The following is a 12,197-nucleotide window of genomic DNA, read 5'->3' as shown; positions in this document are numbered from 1 at the left end:
ACATGTCTTGTGCGAACCCAAAAGCAAATTATTTTCAGTTTCCAAAGGGATATTTTTGGAGAATCATATAAAAGCGTGCGTCTACTTCTGCATCAAAAGGTATCTTGTTGAACATATAACTCCTAAAAAGTTAGATGCGCCACGAAGGGGACCCATTAGCGTGTACACCTGCCATAGGCAAATTGGTAAGTACAATTAATACAAATTACAAAAACTCGCTTTGCGGCCAGTAACTAGCCCTTTTTCAGATATATATTACTATTCCCTTTCTTCTGCTTTAGGAAATCATTAGCAATGGGCCTTCCCAGGCATTTGACTTTTGGAGCTAAAACTAGATAGGATTTCTAGTTTGTTGCACAGTCACTAGAAATAAATGGGGAAAGTAAATGTGTTGCGTGTATATACACCGACTCAAAGTATTGCATACAAAGAACTCTCCTTCGAAATAGGCTTGTGCTTGCAAATAAAAAAGTTACGAAAATCAAAAGGAAAACATTGTATGCTAGTAAGGAAGAAAATGAAGAAATAAGCAAGAGCGAGACAAAAATATCCACGCGGATGTATTTGCGGCACGTGATCACTTGGATGTAAAGATTGCGTGACATCGATCTGCCTCTGTTTTTCAGTTCAATTAGTTCCTTCACATTCTTGCCTCTTTTCATTAGAAATATTCAATACAAAACTCATTAGATAACCAGAGGATGCCTTATATGCAAGACATGAATTCAGGTCCTGCAAAAATATTACACAACCCAGAGAAAGGTGACGCTTAGAAAATGCCGTAGCGATGAAAAGGCCGGTGGCTAAGCACGGCAGCAAGACACGGGAAAATTAGCGAAGAACATCAAAATTATTTGCCTTCAAACACCCATTTGGAAGGTGAGCTGTAACCGAAGTATTATCTCAGGTTAACTGGGTAGTTTTAATGGGAAATGGCAGGGTTTTACAATGGTTTGCTCAGAAAGCGAGCTAAGGATAGTAGAATTGTTTACATTTCCTGGTTAAACAAGATCTCTTCGAAAGGTCAAATTGGGTCAACTTGCATGGGGCCGCTCGCCTCACAAATAACTTTGCCAAGAAAACAATTATATCACGTTCACAAACAGCTCTTTTACTTGCTAGAATTGAATTTTGAAAGAATTCTACATAATACCGAGTATGTTTTGAGATATTTGAAAATGGTATGGAATTTTTGATTTTCAAAGTCTACAAATTTCGGTTCTCTTCGCTTGCTCCCCAGAAATTCGGAATTCCAATTGTAAGTCTAAACTATCATCAAAGCAGCTTAGCAATACCTCCTGATTAACATTATAAACTAAGAAAAACCATAATTTGCTATGCGCCTTCACGCGAGTTTGATTATCTGATCATGAAATTTGACCTCATTCCTGTGATTTTTCGGCTTCACCGGTTGTCGACGGTTTTTCGTAATTTTCTCAAAAATGTAAAAACTCTAGAACCTAGAACTTATATCACGATTCTTAGCATACCATAGGTTATCTCTGGACGAAATATCAAGGGGTCCATTTTTCCAACCTTGTGCCACATTTTTTCAATCTCACTCGGTCCCTATAGAGAGTCGCTCTTAATACCTCCCTCGAAACTTTTTTAACTTTTACAAAAAGTTGTATCTGAAAATGTTGATTACAGTCCTGTAATATAATACGGGAATCACCGAGCTGTAACCACGTAAAGCTAAAACACTCTTAGCAGTTGCTATGGTAATGTGAAGCAGGCAGCAAGGAATGTTCGTATAAAGTGAATCAGCCACATTATCACGTAAGATCACTGTAATGATATGTTATAGGAAAGGAGCAAAGTGAGTAGACTTGTAAAAGCAAGGTATAACATACGATGTAAACAAAGTGGTTCACTGGCGAGGACTCGGACTCAGTCTCCTGCCTTAAAGTCAGACGTGATATGCTGCAGGAGAACCTACAGTAGAAACGGTTGAAATATCAATAACAAATTTTATTGCATCAGGAAGAAAGCGGGGTCCGTTACTTAACACAGAGACTCTAATCTCACTTAGGATCAACCGTTGAGCGGGCCACCCCGTGATCTTAGTGATGTAATAAGATTTAGTATTGCTATTTCTCGCTTCTACTGTAGGTTCGCCTGTAATGCAACTGTTATCACGTTTGCCTTGAATGCAGGAGACTGAGGTTCGAGTCCTTGCCGTCTAACTATATTTTCACTAAGGACGTTAAATCTTGCTTTTACACGTCTACTAACTTCGCTGTTATGGTACCCTATTATGTCAAGAAAACGACTATAACTTGTAAACCAATGATTAGGCATTTGTTTGAAACCATCATTTTTGTATCAACTGGCAAAGGGTGGTACTAAAGATTGTTCCGTTAGAGTATAAGTGCTGGAAACTGGTGCCATCCACCTTAAACTATGTCGTGTGGATTACTGTGAAATTCCGAATATAAGCCCCTCCGAAATCTTAGACGAAACATTCTACTAAACTCCTAAAAACAAGCCCGGTTATCCTTATCAGGCAGTTTTCCTAGACAGTTTTAAGATGTTTCTGTAGTCAAACTCAAAAGTTTAACCCAACACTAAGATTCTCCGCTCATCGAAAAGGTTCTTTCAACCAATTTAAGCGCAGGGCGTGTATTCGACATCTTACAGTATCGGGACCTGTCCAATTTTCTTTAATTATGTTACGAAGCTTTACAAGAACTGGACTTGTCAGAGTTCGGTTCAATTTTAAAAGCGGAAGAAGGAAAATTTACTGTCGTGCGTTCGTCAAAGTTCTTCATGAAACCTTGAATAAGGTCTTATCATTTTTTTAATTTATCTATTTATTTTTTTTGCAGGACGTTAAAGATGTACTATAATGTATTTCGGACCAACGGTCATTGTTTTGCTGCTGTTATTTTCTGACGTTCTTGTCGTTGTCGCCGCCACTAGAACATGGATTGCTGCTAATGTTACTAATTAATTAATTAGTCATTTAATTATACCAGTTTTCATTTGACTGTCGAAATTAATTGAAAACCGCTCTAAAAAGAAGTAAATAAAGATATAATTATTAAATGAGCAAATAGAGCAGAGTTTGTTGGAGTGGATTTCTCAAGGAAAGTACACGGAGAAGTTGTTTCATATGTAGCACTTGGATTGGTTTACCTGTTCCTTATCCAACCTGGACACTGTTTCATTGAATATTCTGAATATATCTTCAAGTGTATTGACCTTCTTGTCAAGTTTACGTATGACATCTTGTGCCTTTTTCAACTCTTCTTGGGTGTACCTAAGTTTTACACAGGCCAAGTCAAGATGAAGTCTCGTAGCACACTGAAGATGGGATTCAATCTCTTTTCGTTGAACCTACAGGAATAAATTAAAACAGTTTATATTCTAATAACCTTAGCACTGAAGAAAACTGTTCCTCACAGGAAGAGGAGAAATGCGTTTAAACGCAATTAACTCTCCTAGGTTATGCATCGCCTCACAGGTTACCCATTTGAATAAATAACGGTAACCACTTTTTTATTGCCGACTGAATTCAGCAAATGAACTCAGCGTAAATATAGCTGAGAGCGAATATCGGTTCTGATTGGGTAAACTATAAAGTTGATAATCTTGCTATCCAGAGTAAAGTAACCATTGGTGGTCAAACTATATATAAAGCTAGATATTGTAAAGTTCTCGAAGTACAGATCGATTGAGTTGGGAAGAACATATTGATTCCAATGCTACACGCTTATGCGGCACAACAATCCGCAACCTCAGTAAAGTCACGCCTCATTTCCTTGAACTACGCTATCATTACAGTCGTCAATTGAAAAGGAAACAGGTCAGTACATAGTGTATAGGAAACGAAGGTCAAACCATGTTTTTTTTGTTTTGTTTTGTTTTCTAGGGTTTATTTTTTCTTTTAGTTATGTTGTCAAAATGTCTGTCCTGCATATAGTAGTATCTGTAAGTAGTAGCAAGATGCTGTTTAAGTGTAGTAAGTGTAAGATTTGTAAGTGTATTCCTGTAAATAAATTACAATAATAAAAAAATAATAAGCGGAAATCTTTTAAAGCCGGAGTGAATAATCTTTAAAATGGAGAAATTTTAAAAGCGGATTTTTGCTCCGGCGAGGATCTTCTGCAGTGACCGAAAACCATTATTCTGGGGGAGTTTATCCAGTGTACCACGAAACAACCAAGAAACAACCGCTTTTAAAGTTTCTCCATTTTAAACATTGTTCACGCGAGGCTTTAAAAGATTTCCGCTTTATTCATTTAACACATTTCCGGTTACCGTATACCTAGCTTCAGAGGTAAAATGCATTATCAAATTTTTGATTACCTCTGAAACAAGCGTCCAATTTCCGGACACAAAGTTGCTAAAAAACCGTGATGGGTTTTGTCATATTCCCGCTTTTAGAGATTCCCGCTTTTTAAGTTTCCCCAAAGATTCCCCGTTCCCTGATTCCCCGTTCATTGCTTTAAAGATACGTTTTGCAATCCCGGTGAGGTTCCAAAACAAGAGCTCTAATTAGTCAACGGGACACCACAAAAACTGATTGTTCTGGTGCATGTGCTTCAGAAGTACAAAAAAGGCGCCATTCTTGAAAATGGCCCATTACCTTGGTTGTGCAACCCATCTCAGCATATGGACATGAAATAATAGTCAGCGGACAATCCTTCTCAACATGAGACAAAATCTGTGAAAAAATTACATAAACCGATTTTAAGACTAAAATATATAAAGATGGAACAAAGCGGCACGGGTAACGGGGAGAGATTCCTGCGGAGGGGTACAAGAGTGCAGTAGATTTCCTCTAGAATACTAAACTCTACTTATAATACTAACAATACCAACTTAAGAGCGGATGCCTGTAAATATCAACCAGAGGTGTGCAATAGTGAAAAATTCAAAATTCTCAAAATAATTCACAACATAGCCCACGGTAAACTATTGCAAGAAATACATGTTTTACTTCGATCCGATAATTATTTTTGATGTGAGGCTATGATCTTGAATTCACCGCTCCTGAACCGGGTTTTCGGTGTCTGACACCACATGTTGCGAAGACCTTGTTTTAAAAATCAAACCAGTTTTGTTCCAAACGAAAAACATCCAGTCTGATAAAGTACATAATTATGGACATCATGAATGGTATGTTACTCATCTGAAGTGAAAATTAAATATTTAGGAGATTTTTCAATATTTACAATTTTTTAAACGATTTCTCGTGATGCCAAATTGACAAATTTGCGAGGCTAAAATCATCAACTGGTACATGGCGTTGAGGATAAGGATTTACACCACGTGAAAGAGCATCATTTCTTCTTATAAAATCTGCTTTCAAAACTATGGGCAACCCAGAAGGAAATTTTTGAGGCCGCGAATTACAAGTAGTACTTTAGTGAATTTTGAGCTTTTCTGTCACGGCATTCCGATGCTAAAACTCAGATAAACACAACATGAAAACGTTTTAAACAACAATTGTTTGTTGGTACTTGCTAGAGGTCTTGGCCCACGTTCATAATATTACTTTCCATGATTTTTAATCATCTCGGGCAGGCACAAAAGATTGTAGCAGTTTTATTAGACCCCGAGTTCAAAAGCGTATAAAGGTCACAAAGGTCAGTTTACGTAGTCAACGTTTTGAATTCGGACCAGAATGTTTTGCATTGAATCTTACTTTAGAACAAATGAAACAATAGCTACAAGTGCTACGTAATTCATACCTTTTTAGCGAGCTTTCTGTACATTGTAGAAATCATCACATCAATCAGGAACGATATATGCATTTTGCCGCGATTTAAAAATACGTTTAACTGCAGAGATTGCGTTACAGTTTGCGCAGACCACTTGCCCCCAGGGGGAGGGGGACTCCTATATCAAATTGACGAGTTGATCGTCATAAATTTTGAAAAGTACTATAAAAGGTAACAGAATTTGTTTTGTAGCCGCGGTCTGTATAATTTTCCCACTTAGTGGTACCAATTCTAAAATGAATACGCTAAGTGACAGTTGACTGATATTTATAATAACTTTCTCTTGTATGTTTTCGCTCAATACCCTGAACAGGCCCGTAGCAAGGCTAAAACAACTGAGGGGGCTCAGCAAAATGGTTAAACAAAACTACCCCCCCCCCCCCCCTCCCGCGTCACCCCCAAAAAACCAGACTGATTAGGGAGTTTAAGATGCAACGAGAACATAAAAAAAAGACAGAAAAAAACCCTGCACACTTGCACACTTTTTGGTACATCCTTTTTGCCGTTTCTTTTACTTGGACTACCATGTTAAGTTTCCTAATTTCACGTTTGAAGGAGGACGTAAACAAACGACGACGAATTTTTCTTTCTCTTTTATAATTTGGCTTTAACCGGGCAGTAAGAATCCGACTGTGGGAGAATTTTTTCTCTGGCTCTTGAGAGGACATATTTGTGTGTCTTTCGACAACACGCGAACACTAAATTGTTATACGCTAAGGAGGTCTAAGGACATTTGTATTGCTATAAATAATCGGATGCCTTAGAAAACAAGTAGTTTATTTCAACAGCTTTTAGGGCTTTAGGTTGGTTGATGTCGATCCATTTTGGTTTTTATTTCTGATTCACAAGGTAGGAGTACCTTTGTTGTTGTTGTTTATAAAAACAAACTGTTGGCGAAGAAAACTGAAAGGTAGTAAGCACATTTTTAAAGGGCTGTGAAAAGGCATTTGCAGCGTCAGAGTTTAAGACTGATTGCTGCACATTAATTTGGTTTAATTATTTATGTTTTGGCAAACTGTTTTGTAACTTCCAAAAATTCTGGGGGGGCTCAAGCCCCCCCTGCCCCTCCCCCTGCTACGGGCCTGCTGAAACGTGCTAAAAGGTACCGCCATACCTTTGACAGGTACCAAACCACGAATTTTAACCCCCGAAAGCTACGATCACCCCCGTCAATTTTTATATAAAGGTTCACCCCCGGGTACCCTGCGAGCAGAGGCCCTTCAACTATTATCTAGGAAGATCAAAGGGCCTCTGCTCGAATGGTACCCTCCGGGCGCATGCCAAAGGTAATTTTTCACTGCCCCTTCGATACAAACTGTAACTGCGATTTACTTGTGAGCTGTATTTTCTGTCACTGAACTTTCTAAACGTGCAGTTAACCCATATGGTATTCAGATAGCTTCAGTTTGTTTATTTTGCTCTGCAATCCAACTTTTAAAATGCTCGATTCTGGTTTCACGACGTTCAAACAAATTGAGCCGAAATGGTATCGTGAAAGTATGCTTCGATTGTTGGAGGACAATGTGGACAAAGTGTTGGAAATCCAGCGAATACCCAATGTATTCCAATCAGAAATTGTGGCACAGACATTCGAAACTATCTAAGGGCCACGGGGTTTGCTGACTGAACACTGAAGCTGAGGCGGAGCTTCTCGTAGGCAGAGCAGGTATCGAATTACTGTAGCGCAAAACTCCTGACCTTAAATAAGAATTACCTTTAATAACGCTTGCAATTTGATTCTGAATTACGGGTTATTACATCCACACACATTTATGATTTTTAGTGATTTTTTTTTAAGTTATTTGGCCCTGTGCTTTGTCACTGTTACAGTTTCCCGACGTAAAGAATGGGGAGCTTAGTGGGGAGGCGGCAGGGTAGGAGCGAGAAGGGAAACGGGGTTGCGTCACCACTGTCGTCCCTATTTTCCCCAATTCCTGCAGTACGACTCACACCTGCTACAGTCGAACACAGTACATTGTCAGCAGGAATAAGGGAGGGACGTAGGGGGAGCAATTTTTGTCAGAACTGAGGGCCAGGGTTTCACAGCCTGGACGGCACAGCTACGCTCCTTTGGCTGTAAAGCCAGTTCTACAAAGTGACATAACTAACTGACTAAACTTCAGGGCAAAATTTCCCTTGATATCTTCGAAATCGATGACAGCCATCTAATCAGATCTATTTGCTCAAGACATCGAGATGCTTATGGCATCAGACGGCGCTGCCAAAACCGATTCTGCGCCGGTCCCACCAAGTTGGGCAGCTAATCATTTCAAGCAAACGAAGGGAGATCGGAGCATCACATTTGTGCAATCTAGACTTATCCACAAAATGACCTCGATATTAGTGCCTGTCGGCTTTCCCAAGTACTCTAAAAATTCAGACCATAGAACCATATATTCAGGCAACATGATCTTGTTGGATCGTGTTCTTACATTGACCCATTAAGGCCAAAGAAACCATACTTTGTCTGCTCAAATTCCATAACTGATGGATGAACTATCTTTTATCGTATGAAAACTATCATACAACAGACAATTTTTGTGAACAATAAATTGAAAATTGGGTCTTATCCAGATGAACTAGACAGTCACATTGCTTTTAACTCTCCTTGAGTAGCATTCATGATAGCCTCGCGAAACGCCCCTCGGGGACGGGAGCGATGAGAGGCGGCTGTATTCGCAGGCTACGTTAGACTGAAATCCCAGGGGGGGGGGGGGTACTCGGGTATATTAGTGACGGGGACGTGCCAAAACCTTTTTTGGGTTTGAAATTCTCGGCTTGGGACTTTTTTTGGGTTTGAAATTTTCTGGTGGACTTTTTTTGCCCTTAAGATTTTGGCGAGGACTTTTTTGGGGGTTGATGAAAATCGTGCCCTACCACTCTTGATTTTACGCAAAACGATTTCACTAACAAGTTTAAATCATGCAAATAAAATGACATGACAAAGACAACTCTTGTTAAGTTATAGCGATTTATTTGTTAACGATCAATCATCTTGTATCAGTTACATATTGTTGATTGTCGAAGATATCCGATCGCATTACACCATTATCCAACGTGCTAGGTGGTCTGCGTGCTGTGTCAACTGGTCACGTTCATAGACTTCATATATTCTAATTCCCAACTGCGTCGCTCTTGTCGTCTTCACCGCTCTTCAGGGCTGTTCAGTGTAACTATCGGTGCTTTCAAAATAAAAATTTTGAAATGGTACAACTTTACATGAAGATAAAACTGCATAGCTTCATTTGTCCAAAATGACACTGAATGGTAAGCACTTCTAGTTAACCAAAACACTGGCTGTCTGTCTGTGATTCAAGTTATCTGCAATTAAACTTGCAAATGACTGGTGCAAGTGGATAATTTACATGCAAGTTTTTGTGCATCAAGCATTTTATTATTAATTAGCAGAAAACAATTTGATGTTTTAGATGAGTAACTATAGTTCGTTCTCGTTTGAGTATTTAAAGCCTTATTTTGTGATATAAAAAGAGACAAGATGTTCCCGTTTTTGGTTTTCCTGAACAAACATATATTGCGCTCGACTTTGAAAAATGACTGCAGTCTGCCTAAAGTTTTGTGACAGATGCACGAGGAATGAATAAAGTCGGACGCATGAAATATCTCGCATTCTCTTGGTGTTTTGTACTTTTATTGTTTTTGATGCTTAAAAAAATTGGACTTTTTTGGGTTACGTTTTTGGCTGCTGGACTTTTTTTGGGTTTTCCTTAGCGTGACGGGACTTTTTTTCGGGTTTCAAAATTTGGCCTCATTCGCACCTCCCCGTCACTAATATACCTGAGTACCCCCCCTGGGACTGAAATTTGAAAAACTTTATCAAAAATCAAAACAACTGCGCGAGTGTAGACGCAGATAAAATTGTGATAACCCAAAACCGTAATCTCAGTTTGAACTGATTATATAATTAATTGTCTTTGGGGTCTAGCTGGACGAAACATCGCTTTTCTATCCCGTGGACAAGGGCGTACGTAAGTGCAAGGTCAGCGGTCTACCGGTAGCCTGCAATGCAGGCGTATTTTTGGAGCGGGAGCGCTGAATAATCCTTCGTTGCTGTCATCTTGAGCGAGGAAGCGCGAGAGGGCTGGAGCGAGTCAAAAGTGACCCTAAGGGAGAGGACGACTGGCTGAGAATTAAAGGAGGGGGTATGGTTTCTTTGGCCTTAATGGGTCAAAGTAAGAACACGATCCAACAAGATCATGTTGCCTGAATATATGGTGCTATGGTCTGAATTTTTAGAGTACTTGGGAAAGCCGACAGGCACTAATATCGAGGTCATTTTGTGGATAAGTCTAGATTGCACAAATGTGATGCTCCGATCTCCCTTCGTTTGCTTGAAATGATTAGCTGCCCAACTTAATCTCATGACTAAGAATTTATCTCCAATTTTGCGTCTCACGCGTACAGCTGTTCGAACATCAGCCATTTGATTCGAGCCACTTTTCAAAGCCCGTGATTTCCTCTTTGCCGTCCGAGTTGCATTCTGGGTAATTTCGATACAACGACGAAATGGAGGTCTCGTCATCTTAATTCAGTAGTTTAAGTGTCGAGCCACCCGGTCCTACTGGCAAAATATTGCACACATCTTTTTCTTTGCAAGTCAAATCTCCCCTAAGAGAGGCCAGAGAGACAACTTCACTCGTGAGCCACCATGACTCGATACGAACACTTTTGGCGTCCCAGTCGCTATGAAATCATCTCTCACCTCAGGATTCTTTCAGAGGATTGCCTCTACTCTCCATTCCAGCTTTATGATGCCAGCCTGGGAGCTTCTGCAGTGGAAAATGGCCCAAAAGTACACTTATAAACCGACAACTTACCGATTAGAATGTGTTTGTGCTCGCGAGCAAAACAACAACGGTTCAAACAGGTGACGTCACAAAAAAACTTGAGTCCTCGTTATTGCAGAGCAGCGAACATTTCAAAGGAGATCCTCATATAGGACAACTAAATCCGTTTTGGCCATCTACATCAAGATAATTGTCCAGAGAGTCCAAGAAATTTGGCAGTGAAAGGGTTAAAAACTGGGGATAGTACCCACTTTTTCTTCAAGAAGTTTGTCTTATTGATCTTTCTTTTGGTTTCATATTTGATGTCTATTTTACTTTGAAATCCTTGGATTTTGGGTCGAATCTGGTTTCTTCTACATTCCCATAGAAACAGTTTCCCAATTATAATAAAATAATTCAGTAGGTTAAGTAAAGGGCATGGTTTAGTTATTATTCCAAATAAAACATGCATCTTGAAGAGTAAGACGAATTTGCTGATTTGAGAGTTGGTGCCAGTAATCTTGAAATTCATTCCAAAACTGTCCAACAAAAGAACACTGATTTAAAAGGTGGTATAAGGTTTCCGATTCTGCCTTGCAAAATGAGAACAGATCATCCGTTTTGAAACCTATTTTATATAATTTAGAATTTGTGTATAAAATAGAGTTGATCACTTTGAACTGAAAACGTTTTAGATATGATTCAAATACAACAGAATGTAGCAGAGTGAAGATTTCTCTCAGCTGATCAAAGGAGAAGTTAAAGTCATTCTACAATTTACGAACGATATTAGGAGGTGGTGCTTATTTGCGTACAAGTAATGAGTAATAGTCCTTTGATTTCTTTTTTTCTGACATGAAAGATGAAATTTGAAATAATGGAGAGGCTGTAGATGGACGGGGTATATTAATTTTTAAAGAGAAAGGTATTGAATGTCGAAGGCCAGCTCATTGTAAAAAGTTAATTTTGGAAATCGTGCGCGACCAGTGGTCTTTTGTCAATGCTAATCTCTTTATTATTCCAAATAATATTTTGCCAGCTTCTCTGAGAGGCAAACGAGTTACGAAAATCTGACCACCAAGAAAGTAGTTCACAATAAAACTTAGAGGAGATTTTGTAATCCTTAATGTTATAGTTACAAATTAAGAAGAAAAAACCTCCCATGGGTTCTAGCAAGTGCTGTAGGTTAAGGTAGGTTTTCCACGTTCCATTCTGGCCTTCAAACTGATACGCTTTAAAAGTAGCATGTAGTAAAAGAAGTAAATGGGGTTGACAGACCTGCGCGACTGCCGCTGTGTGCCCATTGTGTTGATAAAAGCCTTTATAGTTTTGCTTTAACAAGCATGTCTTTAAGCGATTTCCCTTTCTATAAGATATTAAGGGAGGTTCCTTGTATATCTCTCTTAGTAGCGGCTGGTTTTGTATTAAATAATAATAATAATAATAATAATAATAATTTATTCACTTATTAAATGCCATTTGTCCATTAGAAGGTTTTTCAAACATGGCAGTGATGGTTGAAATTGTGATGGTTGAAATTGTTGAAGGGTAGAATTTCCTTGTGCGCTTTCTGTTTTTGTGTAAGAGCGTTCTTTCTTTCTGCGAAGTTAACTTCGGGGAGGATTTTGTTCACCAGGTTTTTGGGATAACCTCTCGATGTCAGGCGTGTTATAAAATTTTTAAT

General features: G+C 39.0%; 2 protein-coding genes and 1 long non-coding RNA gene across 5 annotated transcripts in view; 1 reads left to right on the top strand and 2 right to left on the bottom strand.

The window, feature by feature from the left end:
- Positions 1-12,197, bottom strand: part of LOC146487857 (TNF receptor-associated factor 4-like) — a 178,926-nt gene that overhangs the window by 29,342 nt on the left and 137,387 nt on the right. The gene's annotated exons all lie outside the window — the stretch shown is intronic.
- The window catches only part of LOC146487861 (uncharacterized), a 108,013-nt gene that overhangs the window by 83,325 nt on the left and 12,491 nt on the right, over positions 1-12,197 (top strand). The gene's annotated exons all lie outside the window — the stretch shown is intronic.
- The window catches only part of LOC146487862 (TNF receptor-associated factor 4-like), a 46,285-nt gene that overhangs the window by 26,453 nt on the left and 7,635 nt on the right, over positions 1-12,197 (bottom strand). The window contains exons 6-7 of one of the 2 annotated variants that reach the window (XM_085128329.1): positions 4,592-4,669; positions 3,205-3,339 (exon numbers count right to left, since the gene is read on the bottom strand). In XM_085128329.1, the coding sequence (XP_084984455.1) occupies positions 3,205-3,339; positions 4,592-4,669 (213 nt within the window). Of the gene's footprint in view, positions 1-3,138; positions 3,340-4,591; positions 4,670-12,197 lie in introns of both variants that reach the window. The other variant, XM_085128320.1, reaches the window with a different exon arrangement.

The sequence above is a fragment of the Pavona decussata genome, unplaced genomic scaffold (genome assembly GCF_977016875.1).
Source record: "Pavona decussata unplaced genomic scaffold, jaPavDecu1.1 SCAFFOLD_13, whole genome shotgun sequence".
In the NCBI taxonomy this organism is placed as follows: domain Eukaryota; kingdom Metazoa; phylum Cnidaria; class Anthozoa; order Scleractinia; family Agariciidae; genus Pavona; species Pavona decussata.
This window is presented reverse-complemented; position numbering and strand designations above follow the sequence as displayed.